Here is a 23,042-nt window from a genome sequence, read left to right as displayed (position 1 = left end):
TTAAGAAATTTATGCCAAGTAACATCAGTGAAAGATATGTTATATTCTTGTTGGTTGACATAAGCACAGCATGTACACCTACTTATATTGCAGAGATCTAGTCTGTGACTAATCTATGATATGCTGTATGTTTTACCTTCCTTCTGAAAGTAAGCTGCTGCACTGGCAAATGTCCTCTTTATCCATTCACTCAACCTTTATTGTGCACAAGGGGCTGTGCTACATAATGCATGTTATATGTGTATATATACATATGTATAATACAGGAATTGTCCCTGTCCTGTTGAAGCTTACAATTTAGTGGGAGAGAGTCACAATAAACAAAGAAGGAATAGAAAAACTATATAATTACAAGTAGTGCCAAGTGTGGTGGTAGAGAGCAGAGAAAAACAAGGGTGCTTCTACTTATGCTGGTCACAGAAAGGCATCCCTGGTGAAGTAATGTCTGGTAATGAAGAGAAAGGGCCAACCATACAAAAATAGGAGGTATGAGAGTGTTGCAGGCAGAAGAACAGCAAGTTTTTTCTTCCCCTGAGGGAAGAAAAAACTTGGCCTTTTCTTGGAAAGGAAAGGGATGTCTGTGGTCAGTGAGAATGGCACAGATTTGTAAAAATGTTTTATTTTAAATGCAATGGAAAGCTGTTTTAAGTAGGGGAGAGTAAAATGATTTTTTTAAAAAATATATCATTAAGGGTTCTAGGGGTTAAGTGTAGAGGTAAAGAGACCAATTGGGAAACTCTAGCAGATAGTCTAGGGGAGAGATGGCTTGACTTTTGCCTTTGTGCTAATCTACACGAAAATAAAATTAAATGAAAGTAAATGTCATATTGCCCAACTCCCTTTAAATGAAAGGGAAATATTTCTTATTGAGATGATCCTTGAGACAAATGAATGATAGCTCTTCCTTGTCTTAAAGCCCAGTCAAATTTTCTCCTGGGGATTTCTGGGGAAGAGGTGCTTCAGCCAGCACGGCAAATCCTCAGACACCTGTGGAATACCCAATGGAAACAAGTGGAATAGAGCAGATGGATGTGACAATGAGTGGGGAAGCATCAGCGCCACTTCCAATACGACAGCCAAACTCCGGGCCATACAAAAAACAAGCCTTTCCCATGATCTCCAAACGGCCAGAGCACCTGCGTATGAATCTATGACAGAGCAATGCTTTTAATGAATTTAAGGCAAAAAAAAAGTGGGGAAGGGGATGTATGAGCATCCTGCAAGATGAAACAAGAAGACTCAAAATGACAGTCTCAAAGAGTGTCTGTCATTACATAGAACACTTTGGAGAGAGGAAAATATAAACATGGATTTTTAAAAATCAATCAATGGTGCAAAAAAAAAAAACTTTAGCAAAATAGTATTGCGGAACTCTTAGGCACATCAATTAATTGATTCCTGGCGACATCTTCTCAACCTTATCAAGGATTTTGATGTTGATGGCTCAAAACTGACAGTATTAAGGGTAGGATGTTGCTTCTGAATCACTGTTGAGTTCTGATTGTGTCGAAGAAAGATTATCTTTTCATTAGGCAAAGAACGAAATTGCCTATAATACTTGCAACTAAGGACAAATTAGCATGCAAGCTTGGTCAAACTTTTTCCAGCAACATGGAATCAGAGACAAAAGAAACTTAATAATTGATGTTTTACGTGCAAACAACCTGAATCTTTTTTTTATATAAATATATATTTTTCAAATAGATTTTTGATTCAGCTCATTATGGAAAACATCCCAAACTTTAAAATGCAAAATTATTGGTTGGTGTGAAGAAAGCCAGACAACTTCTGTTTCTTCTCTTGGTGAAATAATAAAATGCAAATGAATCATTGTTAACCACAGCTGTGGCTCGTTTGAGGGATTGGGGTGGACCTGGGGTTTATTTTCAGCAACCCAGCTGCAATACCTGTCTGTAATACTAGAAAAAAAAATGAATCTATTTAATCATTTCTACTTGCAGTACTGCTATGTGCTAAGCTTAACTGGAAGCCTTGGAATGGGCACAAGTTGTATGTCCTACATTTCATCCTTGTCCTGGCCCTGCATTGCACTGGAAAAAAATTGCCACCTGTTCTTATACCAGTATTTGGTTCAAGACGCCAAATGTGTTCAGCCCAAGGCTGAAGAACAACAGAAGAGAGTCAGGATAAAATGCATACTGAGGGCGGCAAAGTAAGGGAGATAGGGATGTCCAGGGGAAGAGGGAGTTGCTATAGTCTACTCTCTGTCTAATCTCTTTACAGCATATTGGTAAGGTTTTAAGTTTTACTTCTTTTTACTGTTTTTGTGTTTACCTTCCTTATATTTCGTCAACAGTTTTAAAAAGGAAAAAAGGTCTAATTTTTTTCTTCTATACTGGGGCTACATTTTTTGATTGTAAAAATACTTGATGGCCTTTTGATGAATGTCTTCCACAGTGAATAAGAAAACTTAGTGGCTTAATTTAGAAAACATGTTAACCAGGACACTATGTTTTTGAAATTGTAACAAAATCTACATAAGTGATTTACAGGTACAAAGAATAAAAATAAAGGTAACTTTACCTTTCTTAAATACTTCTGCCTTAAAGAGAGCATTTCCATGACTTTAGCTGGTGAAAGGGTTTAATATCTGCAGAGCTTTATAAAAATATATTTCAGTGCATACTGGTATAATCAATGATCATGCAGTTGCAGTTCAGTCTTACCACCTCTTTTTGTTTGTCTTTTATAATGTCTTCAGTCTGAGTGTGCAAAGTCAATTTGTAATATTTTGCAACCCTAGGATATTTTTAAATAGATGCTGCTTGCTATGTTCTTCAAACCTTTTTGAGCCATAGGATCCAAGCCATAAAATTCTTTATGCATGTTGAATTCAGTCAGAAAAGGACAAAGCTTTGCTTATTTAAATTGCAATTCAAGTGAGATGGGATGCAATCCTATGACAGTAAGCAAAAACAGAACCATGCAAGATGATTGGAAATATACCTTTTCAATTTTGGCAATAATTGGAAGAATTGATAAAAGTTCATCTTTGGACAGAAAGCCTTTTTTTTTTTTTAATCATTCCCTCTAGACCCCCTCCTCCCTTATTGCAGCAGCCTACTGAGAACTCTGTAACTGTAGCTGGTAAATTAGAAGCTACAATAATGACTAAGGGCAGAAATTGTACTTAAAGTATAGTTCTTTGTTCTCTGACAATTTGTGATGTCTGAAAAAACAGAACCCAAAAAGCTATGATGATATGTACAGCCATTTCAGACTAAATGGCTTGTGCTACTCTGATACTTGTTTTCAAATGTGTTTACTAACTGTAGTGTTGACTGCCTGACCAAATTCCAGTGAAACTTTTACACCAAAATATTCCTTGTCAGTCCTATTTGCTAGTAACATGTGCACTGTGATTGGCTGGCTATAACCATCCCATAGTTAAACCATTTTTCATAATTAGTACCGCCAGCAATAGTGGCAAACACTGCAACTTTTCTGCATAAAAAGCATTAATTGTACACCTATCATCCATACAAATACATAGTTTTTCTGACTTCACATTTATTGAATGAACTTTATTTCCCATGCTGTGGCAAGTTTTTTGAGAACTTGTGTTTCATAAACAGATATCCCTACTATGACTGTGAAAACATGTCAAGTGTCACATTAGTGTCACAGACAGAAAGCACACACCTATGCAATATGGCTTACCCTATATTTATTTGTAAAAATCCAAGCAGAGTTTAAAATATGTCAATATTACTAGTATTGAGTTTCTAAGAGGGTTCTTTATGATTATACCAGGTAAGTGTATAAAAGAGATTAAGTGCTTTTCTTTCATCACTTATTTCCTTTAAAATCAGCTATAAGATATTTTTTTATTTTATACATGCTGTTTTTTAATTAAAATGTAATCACTGAAGTTTACTAATTTGATTTTATAAGGTTTGTAGCATTACAGAATAACTAAACTGGGATTTATAAACCAGCTGTGATTAACAATGTAAAGTATTAATTATTGAACTTGAACCAGATTTTTAGGAAAATTATGTTCTTTTTCCCCTTTATGGTCTTAACTAATTTCAATCCTTCAAGAAGGATTTTTTCCATACTATTTTTTGAGATAGAAGATAAATTTTGGGCTAGGGGGAGGATGCATGTATGATACTCCATAAATTCAACATTCTTTAATGTAGGTCATAAATGATTATAAACAAGATACATCTTAGATAATATACTGAGCCTCAGATTTTATATATAATGTAGGATCTAAATGTTTTGAATATTTAGTTAAACATATGGTTCCTAGCTTGTTTACAAGGGCTAGATCTAAGATTATTCCCATGAGAAATGTTGAATTTATGAAGAATGGATTTTGAGGCTTTGAAAATGGTTAATTTCTCAAATAAAAATACCAGTGTCCAAACATCTACCTTTTTTCGTAGGAGTAGACACTAGCAAGTTGGACAAAACTATCATAAAGTATTTGTCACATATAACCTGTGGTCTGTTGCTGATTAATACAGTACTTTTCTTGTGTGATTCTTAACACTACAGCACAAGTACTATCTCAGTGGATTATCTGGAGTAACATCTGAAAGATGAGTTCATCTATGTTTGTGTTTGCTCTTTAAATTGTTGTTTCTTCTATCCCAAGTTGGCTTTGCATCTATCAGAGTAAATTCTTCAGCTGCCTTATTAGGAGTGCTATGAGGGTAACACTTTTTCTGCTTTTCATCTTGTGTTTAGTTTACTGTATTATTTGATTTTGGATTGAATGAATGTAAATAGAAATTAAATGCAAATTTGAATGAACATAAAATAGAAGTGATTTATTTTTTTTATTATCCTAAGATAGGAAGAAATAACTTAGTGTACGTATCAGGTATAAAATGGTTTAAATAATTTTTTTCCATTAATATGCCAGAAGTGTTCAAATTTTCATATTTAATAAACATATATAAAGAATGACAGTTGTAACACTTTCTGATGAGAAATTGAAGCTATTTAAATATATAACAAGTTTTAGTGTTGGTTTTTATATTTGAGATGTTACACATCTTAATTTTCAAGTTATGCAAATAGAATTGTTTGCTTTAAAAAAAAGTACAACTGGTCTAAGTGTAGTGGTGTTTACAATTAATTGATTCCAACCAGTTACGGATTCCTTTGTTCCTTCTCCACTCCTATACTAGCGTTTAAAAATAAATAAAAAGTAAAAAAAAGTACATGTGACAAGTTATGTGAAAGCTAGCTTCACCTAAAAATACTAGGAAGGCTTTCTTGTGCTAACAATCAACAATTTGTTCAGCTACACTGGTCAGCTACATTTGATAATATGCACAAAATAATATAAAAAATCTGTTTTAACTCAGATAATGCCTCAATATATCTAGCGTACAATGGGCATTTTGTATAAACCACTTCTTATCTGTGAGTTATATCACACTTGCCAAGGGGATTTCTCTACACAAGTTTTCAAACTGACTTTACCTTTTTATAAAACATAGTGACATCTCAGTCCTGGTAAGATAATCTTTTAGGTCATGATCTGAATTCAGAGAATGAATGGGTTTTTGACTCTATATTCCCTTTGAGGTAAAAAAAAAATTGAAGAAATAAATACTTCCACTTCATCAGCATTGTTAGTGGATGGTATAGCTCTATTACATTTTCCCCCTTTTCAATTCAGATGTAAACTACATCCCCCAAAAAGCCACACTGTCCACCATGGACCCTCCTTGGTTATTTAATCATATTAAGAAACAAACCTGGGGACCAGGCCCGGTGGCTCACGCCTGTAATCCTAGCACTCTGGGAGGCTGAGGCAGCAGGATTGCTCAGAGTTGGGAGTTCCAAACCAGCCTGAGCAAGAGCGAGACCCCGTCTCTACTATATATAGAAATAAATTAATTGGCCAACTAAAAGTATATAGAAAAAATTAGCCGGGCATGGTGGTGCATGCCTGTAGTCCCAGCTACTCAGAAGGCTGAGGCAGAAGGATTGCTTGAGCCCAGGAGTTGGAGGTTGCTGTGAGCTAGGCTGACGCCACGGCACTCTAGCCTGGGCAATAAAGTGAAACTCTGTATCAAAAGAAAAAAAAAGGAAACCTGTCTGAATAGCCACAGGGTAAGTAGGTATGATAAACAGGCATTGTAATCGGGCTAAAATAAAATGCTATTCTTGTATTTTGAATAAGAAGTCATCTTGGCTATCTTTCATAGCCAAATTGTAACCCTAAATTGCTTTTCTCACCTATCCCCTGCTGTATACCTAAATAATAACTATTAGCATCATGGGAATTAGCAAAGCTGTTGAAATAATATTTGCAGTGGTTCTCAAACTAGATTAAGTGTTAAGTATAACTGAATGAATAGAAATAGTTGTACTTATAACCTAGCAGTATTTACCTAGAGAAGAAACTTACAGGCTTCCTAATGTTCTTTTTGTCAACTTGGATGGCCGTACAGGCATGAAAGTTACTTCACCTGTAGCCAGTTGTTCACTATCCTTATTAATCCATATGCTGGTTTAGCTTTTGTCTTATCAATACTGAAAATTTGTTTTCTACCTCTGCCTCCTAACTTTTCCTTCCCACCATCTTTTACTTGTGTACAAACTGATAGATGGTAATAGAGTAATGGGCAGAGAAGCCTTGTACTCTAAACTTAGATATAACCAGTAGCAGCCTTTCAGACTTCTGTTATAGATTTTGAATTCTTACTTGGAGAAAGTGCCTCATTCCCTTTGCCACCACCCTGTACAGTACCTAGTGGGGAACAAACTGCACTATCCAACGCTCCTGGCTGCTTCTGAGTGCAAGTTTTAATAAGATTCCAAAACTTTTCTGGAGAAGACTAGTTATAAGGGCACTCTCACATTTTAGAGCATTTGCCTTGTTTTTTACACTATTCAAATCATCAAAGAAGACAGCTGTTCATAATTCATGTGAGTTATTTTAATAGTTGCTTCAAGATACCACATGGCAGTGTACAAAAAGCAAGAACATGAACAATAAAGCTGAAGCAGGAAGCATGTGTGAATGAGGTCCACAAACAAAATGAATTTAAATCATTTATTCTCAATGATCACTAATACTACAGAGAATAATACAATATTAAAATATATCATCCTCATAAATCTTAGAAAATCTGATTGTTACAGGTAAAATATAACATTTAGAATTTTCATTTAAAAATACAAATTATGAAAATTTCAAGAATTTTTAGAATGGGAATTATAAAAATGCTAAATAAAATTCTACTTTCAGATACTATGTATCTTAAAATATTATGAAAAATATTCTTTATTCTGAAAACAATGTCAGGAAAGAATACCTGAGTTCTCTAAAACCATGAGTTCTAGTTTCAAATTGCTGTTTTTGGTAGCATCAACAAGAAAACACAATTTAACACTGCAATTACCTGTCAAATAATTAGGATAGAATAAATGTTGCATATACATTAGGTTCAACATTACATACATTTGAAAACAGAGTTTTCTCATTTTATCTTTTGATGAAATGGACTACACACTGAAGTCTTAACTATATGCCAAAACCGTTTGGTAACATTTTCCTTCGAGCCCTGAAAATTCACACTAATGCCTTTATCAGTAGTCACTGTAACCAACTGAAATTAGTGTTTTGTGCCCTTAATAGTTTATACATTTAATATATTTGAAGGTGTGATGAAGTGGCTCCATCTTTCCATTTGTTTATATGGTCTGAAATTACAGTTCTGCACAGTGGACATGTTTTCTCTCTGTTAAACCATAAGGTAATGCACTCGTCACAAAATATATGCTGTAAGGGAATTAAGAACTAGATTTTATCCTTGATAAACATTTTAAATTCATCACATTGCAGGGAATGAAAGGAATTTTGGACAACACTAATCCTCTCATTTTATAAATAAGAAAATAGGAGAAAGTATGACACATTCAAGACAACAGAGTGGTGTTAGTATAGTCAGGAGAATACTAGTGGCTTTACCACTATCTAACTATTTTTAACAAAATTGAAGCTATCCCTAGGTCATACCCTTTAGGTATGATGACAGCTTAATAAAGTCTTTGAGTTACCAGTAAGTATCATAAAGTAATATAATCCAATAACAAATGTGGGTATTATTCCAAAACACTACTATCCAATTATAAAAATATGTACCCTGAATGCTACCTTCACTAAACATTGTAGGTTTCTATAATCTTACAATAAACATAAATGTGACTTTTGCAAGTCACAGAGAAGTGTTGTATGTAGACTGTTTAAAAATATAATTACCTGACAGATGAGAAGAATTGGCTTCTGAAATTCAGCTTGACATATTGAACAAATATCATCCACATCTGAACACTGTCTCTTGCTGGCAGCTACTCCATAACTCTATGAAGATAATAAGTTCTGTTCAGCTATAAATTTCTTTCTTTCTTGTTCCTCAAATATATTGGTGATGCTGTACTTCTCAAATCTCCCTGGAACCAGGCATATGAAAACTCCTCCAAAGGATACAAACATTTCAAAGCTGAACCACATATGGAGAACCACATCTTGAGTGAACCAAGGTGAAATCATTAAATATAATAATACATAATGGGATCTTGGAAGATTGTTAGATCCACTGGATTTTCAAAAGATGACAGTGCTTCAAATTCAACACAACTGGCTTAAGAGACTAAGTAATCTGAAATATATTTATTATGGGACTGCCAAATTGAGCCCACTTACCTATGGAAATGGTTCATAAAGTCAATCCAGAGCTTGGTTGGCTGAATGTAACTCATGTGGAATGCTTGCTTTAAAAATAGATCTCTAGGCTAGGTGTGGTAGCTCATGCCTCTAATCCCAGCACTTTGGGAGGCCAAAGTGAGAGGATCACTTGAGCCCAGGAGTTTGAGACCAGCCTAGGCAACATAGACCCATCTCTACAAAAAAATTATTAGAAATTAGCCAGATGCTCCTGCAGTCCCAGCTACTGGGGAGCCTGAGGTAAGGAGAAACACTTGAACCCAGTTCAAGGCTGCAGTGAGCTATGATTGTACCACTGCACTCTAGCCGGTGCAACAGAGTGAGACCCTGTCTCTAAAAAAAATAATAATTAGATTTCTGTGTTCCATACTGGATATTGATTCAGTGGGTCCATACATACTGGCGTGTGACCCAGGAATCTGTATTATTTTAAAAGATTTCCAAATGAATTCAATATGAGGAAGACTTGGAGACCAGTGAACAATGTTCTGCCACTAAATCTAAAAATAATTTTAATTGTCCATAATTATAAAACATCAGAGCATTTAGTACTAAGAATGATAAAATTTTACAAAGAAACTGCAATAATGTCAAATTGGTAGAATAATTGTCAAAACTAACCAAAAATGGAATTCTTTGAACTTCCTTTTCTTCTAATGTCCTAAAAACATTTCTGAGCTCTTTAAGATCTTAACTTCCTTACCACATTCAGTAGAACTCAGTCATTAACTAGACAAGAGAGTTAAGAACCCTCAGTGAAATTTGGAAGAATCACACTGTTACAAATGAGAGCAGCTTTCTATACAAATTATATGAAAAAGAGATACAAGAACATCCAGCTTCAGTCATGACTTAACATATGTAAACTGAATGTCTAGGGATAAAAAATTAAACTAAAACCCAAAGGATAAAAACATTAAAGATTCCAAAACAAGTCAGTACACTGTTAGATGATCTTGCTGCCATTTCCTTCAGAAAATCGTCATTTAGTAGAGTATACTGCAGATATTTATGCTGACAAGCTTTTAAAACATCACTCTTTGTTTTCAAGATGCCCTCCAGGTGAAGATTTATCCTGATGTTGACTGCCATTTCCCTGGTAAAGTTAAAGAACATGTATGTACATGTTCAGGATATCTCAGGGAAATGCAGGAATAAATCAAAGTTGATAACTGATCATCTTTATACTTCTTTTGTCTCAGAGAAAGGATATCAGGGTATTTTATTGAGAGTCCTTTAGCACAAATCTTACTAGATCAACTGTAGTAAAATGGTTGACATTCACATAATCATCAATTGAATTAACTTAGACAAAGCTGAACTCTCAATTGTATCTTGTCTAAAGAAAGAAGTCTACATAGGATGTAGCAAAACTTGTTTCTACTTTGCTAACTCTTCAAGGTGACTGGCCAGTTAGTCTGGTCTACTTTGTAGACATAATCCATTTATGTATGCATATATATATATATATATATGAATGACAGTCTTACATTTGTTGCCTGGGCTAGAGTGCAGCAGTATCACCATAGCTCACTCCAACTTCAAACTCCTGGGCTCAAGCAATTCTCCTGCCTCAGCCTCCCAAGTAGCAGAGACTACAGGCAGGCACCATGACGCCTGGCTGATTTTTCTATTTTTAGTAGAGACGGGAGTCTCTTTCTTGTTCAGTCTAGTCTCAAACTCCTGAGTTCAAGCGATCCTCCTGCCTCGGCCTCCCAGAGTGCTAGGATTATAGGTGTGAACCATCGCACCAAGCCCCTTTTGTTTTTATTAAACAGTACATGATGCTGGCATTCTTGTAAGTCAGTCCCCCTGAGCCCTGACCAAATAATTGTTTAAGAACCTAATGGACTGCAAAGCTGAGGATCAAACCCTAAAATCTGCTGACCACAACTAGGTACTAGGAAACTTTGAAGCTACCAAACAGCAAATTAGCCTTCTCTGTGACACCCATTCACTGCAATTTGTAACAACAACAGAGTCACATAATAAGTTTATAAATCACATCAGACTTTCAAACTAATTGTTAAATTCTATGTTGTGAACCTATTTGTGCACACAGAATTGAGCAATGGGGAAATTTCCTCCAGTAAGAAAACTGTAAGGGACATTATTTTCGGTAATGCACTTTGTTCATATACACAGTAAATTACTGTGGAAGCATTTTCATAGCAGCTGAATAAGAATTAATAGAAATTCACAAAGTCACCATTTGTGGATTAAAAAAGGAAGAGGGGCTAGGCGAGGTGGCTCACACCTATAATACCAGCACTTTGGGAGGCTGAAGCAAGATGACTGCTTGAGGCCAGGAAGTCAGGGCCAGCTTAGGCAACACAGCTAGACCCTGTCTCTACAAAAAAAAAAAAAAAAAAAAAAAAAAAAAATTGCTGGGAGTAGTAGCACACACCTGTAGTCCTAGCTACTTGGGAGGCTGAAGCAGGAAGATCCCTTGAGCCCAGGAGTTCAAGGTTGCAGTGATCTATGGTCACATCTCTGCACTCTAGCCTGGGTGACAGAGTGAGACCTTGTCTCAAAAAAGAGAACAGAAGTTCATGACAAGATTTTTTAAGGAAGTGTTTATAAAACTTTAAAAACAATGATTTGAAGGGGCAAGAGACACATTAAAAAACATGCATTGCAACGAGTTAGCACGTGGCTGTAAATGTGTAATTTAAGAAACTGATTATAGAGATACACCTCCTAAATCATTATTGCCCCAAGTGCCAAAGTACTAGAAAGTAAAAGGAAACGATCATCTCATTATGAAATCCATACTTGTAAAACTGCTAACCTAAAAAATTTTTATAATTAGGTAAAAGTGTTTTTCCTTAACTGATAAAAAGTACTTACTGGTCGTGTAAAAAATACTTGTAAAACCTGTCTGAAGGTTCTCAGATGTCCAAAAAAGTCCAAAAGCTGTAAGAGAAAATGAGAGAATTTATTAATTCAAAGAGTCCTATCTGCTAAACCCAAAAATCAGAGTTGAAATCCCATCAAATCAAATTCTCATTTTAACCTAATGCTCAGTATATATTACAACTAATCATTTTGTTCTAAATATATTTAAAGTTTAATTGCTGGATATTTTACTCAATTTATAGACTTGAGCCAACTCTTAACCAAGCTGAAGTACATTTAAATATCTAGATTAACAATTTGATTAAGACAAGTATAAACTTAACTATATCAAGGAGAAAGCAATTTTATCTGGTTCATGTGTTCTTAACATTTAGATCGTAAAGTTCCATAAGTGATTATTGAGTTGAGAGGAGCCTATATGCCACTAGTTTAAGAATTATGTGTATGACAAATGTCACTGTTGAGGATAAATATGTTCTATTCCACTTGTTTTTCCCTCTTAGATAATCCAGGCTATGTGGAGGTCTACTCCCTTCCCCCAAGTAAAAACTAAGAATCACTGGATTAAGATAAAGATATATATTTCCATTTCTAAATACAGAACTGCCATCACTTCAAACTACTGATGTGAAGATAAACTATAAAACAGTTAAAGACAAAAGTAGTTAGGTAAAATCAGTAATCATTATATGAATCATTACAAAATGACAAGACTTATAATGTTACCTACTTTTAGTACCAGGTAGAGTAAAGCCAGCAATATCCCAAGACTCCATCTAGTTACATTACCAAACTCCCCATAGCTTATGAGGTAACGAAACCAAACTGGTATAGGAACAAAAGTTCGGTAATACTGACATAATTCTTCTAAAAGCATATACCAGTAACCCTAGAAAAGAAGGAAAAAACAAATAGAGCTACTCAAACTACTTAGAAACACAGCACAGATACTAAATACAGGACTGAGAATATCATGAGTATATGACACAATACAAATAATTATAAAATTAGTCTTTATAGTGGTTATGATTATGATGGACAACCTCAACCTGGTTCTCACATATTCCAGTCACTGGGTGGTTTGCTTTAGAAGAATTACCAAACAATGACAGTAAAAATATCTTATGTATACTACAAGCAAAAACGTGTTTTTGATGATTATAAAAAACATACAAGATTACTTTTATCATTTTTTTTGTTTTTTAAGACAGAATTTTACTTTGTTGCCCAGGCTAGAGTGAGTGCCATGGTGTCAGCCTAGCTCACAGCAACCTCAAACTCCTGGGCTCAAGCAATCCTTCTGCCTCAGCCTCCCAAGTAGCTGGGACTACAGGCATGCGCCACCATGCCTGGCTAATTTTTTCTATATATATTAGTTGGCCAATTAATTTCTTTCTATTTATAGTAGAGACGGGGTCTCACTCTTGCTCAGGCTGGTTTCAAACTCCTAACCTCAAGCAATCCCCCGCCTCGGCCTCCCAGAGTGCTAGGATTACAGGTGTGAGCCACCACACCCGGCCTTTTTACCAAGTATTTTTTACATGACCAGGTTTTTACTGAGTATGGGAAGCCACTCAATGTATATTGTCAACTGATAATGCCCTGGAGGAGTAGAGAAGTACAAACTGAAATAATATTTTCCTACATATGATGTGGGAACTGATTTTTTGATTATTCTAATTTTATCCAAATAGATTAATATTTAGGTTCAGGTCTTTGAGCAAATGGTTGCCAGGCTGAGATAATATAGATAAATAAAATTAGGTTATTTATACAAAAGAAGGAGTCATTTAAACAAAGATTAAATAGCATTAATGTGGTTTGTTAACATCATTCCAATAAAGCATAAGTTAGTTTCTTACCTTGGATTTAAAAGGCATGATGAAGGAAGGCACCAATAAAATAAGGCATTTTAAGCCCATGAAGAGGAATTTCAGAATGAAGTCTGTAATTCCAACAATCCAAAGTACTTCCCAGAAGTTCAAATAGTCCAAAGTAGGACTTAAAAAAATTAAGCTACCAAGAGAAAAACATCAAAATTTACCAGAGTAACATACAAAAGTAAAGTATTGATAAGAATATTTAATTTGCTACAAATATTTTACTTTGATGTGTAAAAAATATGAGTTTGGCAAGATGATGTCAGAGTTCACATAAATGGATTGGAAGATCAATTTGCTTATCTTAAAGAGACTTTTTAAATGTTTAAATTTTAAATCTTTCCTTCATAAAATAAAGAAAAAGTGTTCATAGCTTGTCATGGTTGACACCTTTCTAGCCTATAAACTAAAAAACTCATTAATACCAGACATCTGCCTTTCTCTCCTTAACCAACTCTAATTAGGATTCCATCCTCTTCCTTCCACTGAATTGCTTTTGTCAAGATCACCAATTCACTCTGTATTGCTAAATTTCAAAGTGACTTATCTTTTTCAATCTTCCCTTCCTGAATTATTTTCTTTCTAGACTTCTAACAACACCACACTTCTTCTAGTTGTTCTCATATGTCACTAATGGTTTCTGTCACTAATGGTTTCTTAAGTTTCCTTTGCTGCTCCTCCACTAACTGTGGTCATGTCCAGTATGGGGCCCTCTTCTTTTTTTTTTTTTTTGAGACAGTCTCTCGCTTTGTTGCCCAAGCTAGCGTGAGTGCCATGGCGTCAGCCTAGCTCACAGCAACCTCAAACTCCTGGGCTCAAGCAATCCTGCTGCCTCAGCCTCCCGAGTAGCTGGGACTACAGGCATGCGCCATCATGCCCGGCTGATTTTTTTCCCTATATATTTTAGTTGGCCAATTAATTTCTTTCTATTTTTAGTAGAGACGGGGTCTCACTCTTGCTCAGGCTGGTTTTGAACTCCTGACCTCGAGCAATCCGCCCGCCTCGGCCTCCCAAAGTGCTAGGATTACAGGCGTGAGCCACCGCACCCGGCCTAGGGGCCCTCTTCTTTATCTACACTTTCTTTCCCTGGTTAGTTTTGTCCACTCCTATGGTTTTTAAATATCAACCATATGCTGAAGATACCAAAATTTATAGCCCTAACCTCATCTGAGCTAATGTCACATATCTAGAACCACTTTCTTAACAATTCTACTTGGCCTCTCAAACTCAACATGTTTAAAACAAAATTATCAATTCTCCTCTCAAAATGAGTATCTTTCCCAGCCCAGTAAAATGACACCACCATCCAGCCAGTTGCTAAGACTAAAAATCCAGGGGTCATTCTTGCTTCTTCCCACCCATCCACCCAATCCAATCAACCCGAGTGGTACTGGCTCCACCGCCAATCCATATCTCAGATTTGTCCATATCTCTAACTCCACTGAAACCAGTACTTCTAATTATTCGATAAAAGCTGAAAATTCAGAACACTCCTGCCTGACATGGAAACTTATCAACTACTGACCTTTAATGAGTGTTCTCCTTCTAAAAACACATTTAAAAAGACCAATAACAACTTAATGGTACTTAATTTATGGATTACATAAAAACTTAAGTTTCAAAAATTAAATATTTATTGAGCACATGCTATGTGCCAAAGCACTGAGGACAGATACAGCTGTGAGTAAGTTATTTAAAGCTCTGAATCATGAAAGGAAGACAGGTAACAACTGAACTCAAATATATTTCATGAAGATATATGCAAAGAACCATGGAATATATGATTACATAAAAAATGTAATTGTGTATTTGGACCTGTAATTACCTGTAATAAAGTGACTGAGAACGAAAGGAATAATATAAAAGAACAGAAGATCCTGATAAGAATACCAGTAACCAAGCACACTGAATCTTTGAGGACCTTTCCTGAAAAATAAACAATTTTATAATGTTACTTTGATTTTGTCAGAATTTTAAATGTTACTGTTTTACTTTAATGACTAATTTATTAACTTACAACATTTTTCTAGATTAATCTTAATAAAATACAGAATATCTGTTAAATTGTCAATCATAGTCACTCAGTTTTAGTCAATAATTCTTATATTAAATTTTAAAATACAAATTTCTTTACTGTACGAAAAACATTACCTATGTTTCAAAGCCAAATCTTCTACAAGCTGAAATAAAGTACCCAGCCAAAGCAAACTTTACCTCTGCAGCTTCCTTTTTTGTGCCTCCCCCACAAAACAGAATTTTAAAAATGCATTTAAGTTAATCAGGATTTATAATTATAATATTTTAAATGATCAGATAATAAGTATTTTATAAGGTAATTTATTTATTTTTTTTTTTTTTTGAGACAAAGTCTCGCTTGTTGCCCAGGCTAGAGTGAGTGCCATGGCGTCAGCCTAGCAACCTCAAACTCCTGGGCTCAAGCAATCCTTCTGCCTCAGCCTCCCGAGTAGCTGGGACTACAGGCATGCGCCACCATGCCCAGCTAATTTTATATATATATATTAGTTGGCCAATTAATTTCTTTCTATTTATAGTAGAGACAGGGTCTTGCTCTTGCTCAGGCTGGTTTCGAACTCCTGACCTTGAGCAATCCGCCCACCTCAGCCTCCCAGAGTGCTAGGATTACAGGCGTGAGCCACCGCGTCCGGCTGGTAATTTGTTTTTTTTTTTTTTTTTTTTTTTTTGAGACAGAGTCTCACTTTGTTGCCCAGGCTAGAGTGAGTGCCATGGCGTCAGCCTCGCTCACAGCAACCTCAATCTCCTGTGCTCAAGCGATCCTCCTGCCTCAGCCTCCCCAGTAGCTGGGACTACAGGCATGCACCACCATGCCCGGCCAATTTTTTGTATATATATTTTTAGTTGGTCAATTAATTTCTTTCTATTTTTGGTAGAGACGGGGTCTCGCTCAGGCTGGTTTCGAACTCCTGACCTTGAGCAATCCGCCCGCCTCGGCCTCCCAAAGTGCTAGGATTACAGGCGTGAGCCACCGCGCCCGGCCGGTAATTTGTTTTTAATCTCACTTTTTAAACTCAAATTTTAAATTACTAGTTTAATTCAAAGTTTTACTAATTTTAAACTGAATTAAGTTTTTACAGTTTGATACATTCTACTATAAATTTCCATGTCAGAATGCATGATCCTTTACACAGATACAGCCCTTTAATGTTGCTTTATGGTGAAATTTTATAAACTCATCTTATTTTTCCAAATGATTTATATGACTAGGATTCTTGTAATTTATGTTATGGGAAAACTTCTTCTTTTTTTTTTATTTTTATTTTTTTCTTTAGCTAACTACAGTGAAAATGAAGGAAAACTTCTTGAGTTTAATTTTAAGAGAGATCTAAACAGTTTAACACTTTTTATTCAATGATACATTTTTAGTTATTTTATTTTGTTCTTATTTGCTTTCTCTCGGCACAGTCTTTAGTTATTTTAAATCTTATAGTGCAACAACTAAAGTTTTAATGATTTTATAATATTACTTAGTATAGTCAAATTAACTCATAAAACTCACCAAATCAGATCAAATAGTAGGTTCTAAGCCTTTTAATCCTTCTGTCTACACTTTCTTTATCAGGAACCAAATATACAAAGAAAATAAAGTGAGGCAATTCAGCATTAGGACAGATAATTTATTATGGGTCATTTAGACACCAAATTTAATATATCATGAATGTTACAATATATCCTATTATTTCTTATTTCTCTCAAAATTATTTCTCTAGAATTCTATAGAGAGAAACAGTTAATAATTTTTTAGTTGCTTGTTATACTTACTCTTAGAAAAACCTGATTTACAATGCTTTTGTTTGCATACATAAAAGTTGTTAGCAGCCCAATTCCAAGAGAAATTCCTGTTAGAAAATAAGTTCCAGTTAATTGAAAGAAAAAAAAATCAAAAAGGATGACATAAGCTAACAATGACATGAATTAAAATGAAACATACAATTTTAAAAGCTAACAGAAAATAAGTAACTGAAATGCATAGATTACTAATAAAGAAATAAAATTAACTGATTTAGCAATTAAACAAGGCAGTGTTTTATTATGCCCTACCTGTTATATGCTGCATAACAAGTTTGACACCCAGAATCAAAATATATGGAAGACTTTTTTGCAACCACTTGAAGAGATAGCGGAATTCTGAGAAGGAGCTACTACCATGTTCTCCAGACTCCGTGGCAGTATCATCAGGCTGCCTTCCTTCACTATGGGAGTGACTCCGTAAGCGACTATGTACACATCCATGGGTACAGCTATGGACACCTGACCTTATATTTCTGGAGCTTGGATTTTCAGCACATTCTTTAGGTGTAGAGTTTATCTGGATATGAACATCTCCAGAATGAAGACAAGAACCTTCTCCTGTCAATCTTGTATGGACACACTGGGAGGCCGAGGCATCCTCACTGCTTCTGGGTCCTGGGGGACTGTGTAGCTGGCTACGGTTGCCTTGCATGGCTTTTAAATGTTTTTTCTCTGATCCAGATTTCTTTGCTTCAGGGCTCTGTCTCCTAAAAAAATCAACATAAAATATTCTAAGTGAACAGTTAAAATACAGGCAATATTTATTGCTCAAGAGGTGTCCTTTTTCACTGAAGGAGTGGCAGATAATCACTGCAGATGGATTTGCACGTTATCACTTACTACTAGACTCCCCTCTTCTCCCTTAAGGCCAAGGCTCTGCTGCCCTATACAAATTATCTTTTAGGGGACATCTGCTACCAAAAAGAGTTGAGTCTCAGATGCCTCCAGTTCTCTAATGGCAGAAGGCATTCAGCAAAATAGTTAAGAAATAAGGGTGCCCAGCAGATATTGAGTTCTAATAGTCATACTAGATACTTTGGTACATTCACTTTGCCCAACTAGAGAAGTTTCATCTTTGATGTAGACTCTACATCAAAGAAGTTTCATAAGGAAAAGTGAGTCGGTATATTTTAATGTTTGGAAATGTTAGGAAGAAAAAACCATTGCATTTTAATGCCTTAAGTATCATCATACATAATAAACATGTCACCCGTGTGACCTACAAATTTCGTTTTATGCTGAAACAGCTTTCCCAAAGCTCATAAGGTTCCCATTAATTAATGGTGCTACTAAGAATACTGCCTCCTCATCCAAAAGAATGTTACCTAAATACCTTTTTAAAATAAGGATACTGTGGGGAGGCACCATGTAATTGCTGGGTAACTCAAGAGTCTGAATAAAAGATAGTTACACGGTCTGCCCAGTAAAATGCCACCGTCGAAGCCGTGTGTGTTGCGGGGGGGAAGGAGGTGTCAGGAACGAGGACGCTGGCTGGGAAGGATCCCTAAGTGATCCGGCGTGGAGTCGAATCCCAGCTGACGAAACGCAGAGCCTATCCCAGGCTGCCGTGCTTTTTCCGTTTCTCTAGGAGGCGGCTCGAGTTAACGTCAGAATATGTTCTGTGTCATTCTATTTCACTCTTAGGATTGATTACTGTTGCATGTACTGTGTGTGGCGGTTTGGGCTTTACTGCTCGTCACTAAAGGCTTTCACCCGGCTCCGACGTCACGGGTGCTATTTATTTCCTCGAACCTCAGAAGAGCGACTTTGAACATGGCAGTTTCAGCGTCTTTTCTGTAAGTAAAAACACAGAACCCTCCCACTGTCCTTCACGCACAGATCAGAAAGAGGAGCAAAATAAGTGAACACAACTCTTCCGGAATCCCCGAGGGCAGAGCTCTCCACCCACGTCCGAGCCGCGAGTGCCTCAGTCACTCTCCCCACAGCCCCTTCGCCGCGGCCCCCCGCCGCCGCCGCCCCCTCCCTCCGCTTCCCCCAGGCCTGACCTCTCATGACCAGGAGCGGACGGAGGCCTCGGCGGCGACAGCAGAAACAGCAGCACACGCCGCCTGGAGCCCTTCAGTCAGACCATCTCCTGCAACCCCACAACCAGCAACTCCGGCCGGGCGGCTGCGGGGGCGGCGGCGCGCGCGCTCCCCCGACGTCCTCCAGCGCGCGCCGCGTCCTAGCCCCGCCCCCGCCGAGGAGGGTCCCGCGCGGCTGCCGGTGTGCGCGCTACGGAAGGAGTGGGCAGCGCCTCGGCACGGGCTGCGGGCGTGGCGCCGAACAATAGGTCGCCGTCCGTGTTGCGTATTTAACGTATTTAACGCGTAGTCCCCCACGCGCCTCCGAGAGCATGGGCGTTGTGACGTGAAAAATGTTTAGGCTCCGGAAGTTGCCCTCGGAGAAGGGGCTGAAGTCGGCAGTGTCTTAGCCGCGACCCCCGGTTCGTCCCTCGGAGTCCTCCCGTCGCGGGGCTTCTCGACTCCCGAGACCCGAGCTGCGGGAGCCGCGGGGGCGGGGGCTGGGTGGGGCGAGAGCCTTGGGGTTTCCGGGTTCGGGTTTCACGAGCTTAACTCTTGACCTGATTGGGGCCGGGCGGTGGAGTTTTAACTGAACCGGGTTGTCGTTATAATCGTGCAGTTGCGCTGTGGGGACTAGGCCCTGCCGAAACCTGAGATCGGAAGCAAAGAGAAGTGCGGGAGAGTTTGCGGGGGGGCGGAAGTACAAGTTAGATTTGAAAAACCCTGCGTTGTGTGGGGTAACGGGGATTCTACTGTCCTCGCAGTAATTCTTCTGTTAATCTAAAATTGTTCTAAAATGAAAAGGTGATTAAGGCAAAACAGAACGAAAAAAAAAAACCCTGCCCTTTTTGATCCACGGTCTAAATATATTTCAAATGATACAAAATGTATTTTATGCATGTCCCCTACAACCACCAATAGCCTTTCCTTTCTGAACGGCAAGCTTCTTTCTGCCTTTTGTTTTTATTACTTTATAGAGATTGACGTCAAGTAAATGTCTTTGGATCATTCTTGAAATTAACGTTCCATGCAGTGTGGACTGAACCAACCTGGGTGAGGGGTTCAGTCTTCCTCAGAGAAGACAGATTTGCATATATACGCAGACATCATGAGGTGAAGGTCTAGTGAAAAAGTTGTATTTTGTCTTTTTATTAGTGACGAACTGATTTAAAACTATTAACAGCTACCTTGCCTAAGTTAGTTTGCTGATGTGTGCTTTTTGAGATTCCTTAACAGTGAAATTATTTGCACCTTATTTTCTCCTGTATCAGAATATTGTACACTGAATTCAGTGTTTAACTTCACTCCCATTTTGAGGCTGTACTTGAATCAGATTAGTTCTATTAGTAGATCAACTTCCCTTGGATAGAAAGGCACTTAAAAAAAAAAAATCCAGACTGGGAGGGGTGCCTCACGCTTGTAGTCCAGCACTGTGGGAGGCTGAGGCCAGAGGATTGCTCAAGGTCAGGAGTTCAAGACCAGCCTGAGCAAGAGCGAGACCCTGTCTCTACTAAAAATAGAAAATTAATTGGCCAACTAAAAATATATAGAAAAAATTAGCCCAGCATGGTGGTGCATGCCTGTAGTCCCAGCTACTCGGGAGGCTGAGGCAGGAGGATCGCTTGAGCCCAGGAGTTGGAGGTTGCTGTGAGCTAGGCTGACGCACGGCACTCACTCTAGCCTGGGTAACAGAGTGAGTGAGACTCTGTCTCAAAAAAAAAAAATTCCAAAACGAGTATTAGATCAGCTTTTCACTGTTGATTAGGACATTTGCTTGGGGAGGGTGTGGTACAGTATACTTTAGCTTAAGTTAAGACTTTCTGACAAATTAGATTTCTGGGTCAGTAAGGCCAGGCTCTACACTGCAGTGAATTTTCCAAGGAGACTTATTTATATATATTCTACCATTCTAACTATGACATGAATATTTTTATTTTAAACTTTAAAATGTATGAAAATTTAGGAAACAAAAAAAAAAGAACTTGGCATAATTCAGCTGCAGCCGCAATGGAGCACCAGTACATTTTGGTACATTTGTAAATTTAGTATACCTAATGTTTAAATTCTCTTTAACATATTCATAACACTGAAAATGCATATTGAAAGTTTATTAGTGCACTTGAAACTGCATTTCACTCAGTTAACTTGACTAAAACATATTCAAAGAAGTAAAGAACATTGAGTTGATGAAAATATTTGACTCGGTGACAGACTATTATGTGATAAATTTTCTTTCCACTGATGTCTGAATTGTTGGAAATAGACTTTTAAATTTTAATTGATTAATTCAAAAGCATTTGCCAAGTACTTACTGTCAAGAATAGTACTAGATGATGGAGAGATGATCATAAAAAAGACAGAGCTCCCATCCCATAGTGAAGGAAGTGGTTAGATAAGTCTGTAAACAATTACAGTGCACTGAAGTAAACATCATAATTGAATGTTGTGTGAGATACAGTGGAAGCAAGAGGTAGGGATATTTAACTTTATCAGGCAAGAAATGTTTTATTAAATTTGTGCCATTGGCCGGCACGGTGGCTCACGCTTGTAATCCTAGCACTCTGGGAGGCCGAGGCAGGAGGATTGCTCAAGGTCAGGAGTTCAAAATCAGCTTGAGCAAGAGCAAGACCCCATCTCTACTAAAAATAGAAAGAAATTAATTGACCAACTAAAAATATGTAGAAAAAATGAGCCAGGCATAGTGGCACATGCCTGTAGTCCCAGCTACACTGGAGGCTGAGGCAGCAGGATTGCATGAGCCCAGGAGTTTGAGGTTGCTGTGAGCTAGGCTGACGCCATGGCACTCACTGTAGCCTGGGCAACAAAGAGAGACTCTGTCTCAAAAAAAAAAAAAATTGTGCCATTTAAGATGAAACCTGAAGAATAAGTTGGTATTTGCTAGGACACAAGCAGTAATAGTGCATTCCAGAGAGAAACCATTATGTGGAAAGTCGTATTTCAATACTATGGTCCATTAAGGACTATTTTTCATTTTTGGAAGAGTAGGGTGTATATGTATAGTAAGAGATGAGTCAGGTAAGTAGGAGCTAGAAAATGACTCTGTGGGCCTCACGAGTTTATTCTATAGGTTATTCTAATGGTCAAAGGGATGCTATTTAGTTTTAAGCAGCAGTTATGTGACTAGATGTGTGTTTTTCAGAAAATTCACATGCTAATAGATTATAGAAATGCAGGCTCAATTAGGAGACTATTATAAGCAGTTCAGGTACAAAGTGATAAGGTCTTGACCTTGTTAATGAAGTGGGATTCAAGAGGAAGAGTGAGACTGGAGAGGCTATAGACTCAAAAGGCTTAAGTGTGGTAGATTGTTGTAGTTATGACCCCGTCTCCTCCCACTACCCACACCAATGTTTTTCTTTTTTAAAAAATTTATTTGTGAATGTTCATGGTTACAAGTGCAGTTTTGCTTCATTGATATATTGCCTTGTGGTGAAGTCAGGCTCAGGCTCTTCAGTGCTTCCATCACTGGGGCAATACACATTGCACCAAGCAACCGCCCATCATCTGCGTCCCCCCACACCCCTCTGATTCTCATTGTCCATCATTCCACACTCTGCTTCCATGTGTACACATTATTTAGCTCCCACTTACAAGCAAGAACATGCAGTATTTGTCTTTCTGTGTCTGAGTGGTTTCGTTAAAGATAATGGCCTCCAGTTCCATCCATGTTGCTGCAAAAGATGTGATTTCATTTCATTCCACACCAATTTT

At 37.3% G+C, this 23,042-nt stretch overlaps 2 protein-coding genes across 4 annotated transcripts in view; one reads left to right on the top strand and one right to left on the bottom strand.

The window, feature by feature from the left end:
• Nucleotides 1-12,276, top strand: part of RPS6KB1 (ribosomal protein S6 kinase B1) — a 48,426-nt gene extending 36,150 nt beyond the window's left edge. The window contains exon 15 of the mRNA XM_012770566.2: nucleotides 917-12,276. Coding sequence (XP_012626020.2) covers nucleotides 917-1,154 — 238 coding nt within the window. The 3' untranslated portion in view covers nucleotides 1,155-12,276. The remainder of the gene's footprint in view (nucleotides 1-916) is intronic.
• Nucleotides 7,602-19,896, bottom strand: RNFT1 (ring finger protein, transmembrane 1). Of its 3 annotated transcripts, XM_075994415.1 has the most exons (10): nucleotides 19,293-19,896; nucleotides 18,698-19,080; nucleotides 17,536-17,993; nucleotides 17,257-17,333; nucleotides 15,284-15,384; nucleotides 13,441-13,594; nucleotides 12,309-12,467; nucleotides 11,570-11,635; nucleotides 8,255-8,356; nucleotides 7,640-7,774 (listed from the first exon to the last, which is right to left on the bottom strand). In XM_075994415.1, exons 3-10 carry the CDS (start codon nucleotides 17,936-17,938, stop codon nucleotides 7,640-7,642), a joined length of 1,197 nt encoding a protein of 398 aa, XP_075850530.1. In that variant the 5' UTR covers nucleotides 17,939-17,993; nucleotides 18,698-19,080; nucleotides 19,293-19,896. The 3 variants fall into 3 exon arrangements, with proteins under 3 accessions (XP_012627670.1, XP_075850530.1, XP_012627487.2); XM_012772216.3 differs by lacking the exon at nucleotides 18,698-19,080 and having other exon boundaries at nucleotides 7,602-7,733; XM_012772033.3 differs by lacking the exon at nucleotides 18,698-19,080 and having other exon boundaries at nucleotides 19,293-19,312.
• Nucleotides 19,897-23,042: the final 3,146 nt, after the last annotated feature.

Source organism: Microcebus murinus, chromosome 18, assembly GCF_040939455.1.
Source record: "Microcebus murinus isolate Inina chromosome 18, M.murinus_Inina_mat1.0, whole genome shotgun sequence".
NCBI classification, from domain to species: domain Eukaryota; kingdom Metazoa; phylum Chordata; class Mammalia; order Primates; family Cheirogaleidae; genus Microcebus; species Microcebus murinus.
This window is presented reverse-complemented; position numbering and strand designations above follow the sequence as displayed.

Coding starts and splice junctions, on each gene's coding strand:
- RNFT1 (XM_075994415.1), bottom strand. CDS start 17,938: ATGCAAGGCAACCGTAGCCAGCTACACAGTCCCCCAGGACCCAGAAGC. Junction 15,385..17,256: donor TAAATCAGGTTTTTCTAAGA/GTAAGTATAACA, acceptor TTTATTTTTCAG/GAAAGGTCCTCAAAGATTCA. Junction 11,636..12,308: donor TACTCTACCTGGTACTAAAA/GTAGGTAACATT, acceptor TTTCTCTTACAG/CTTTTGGACTTTTTTGGACA.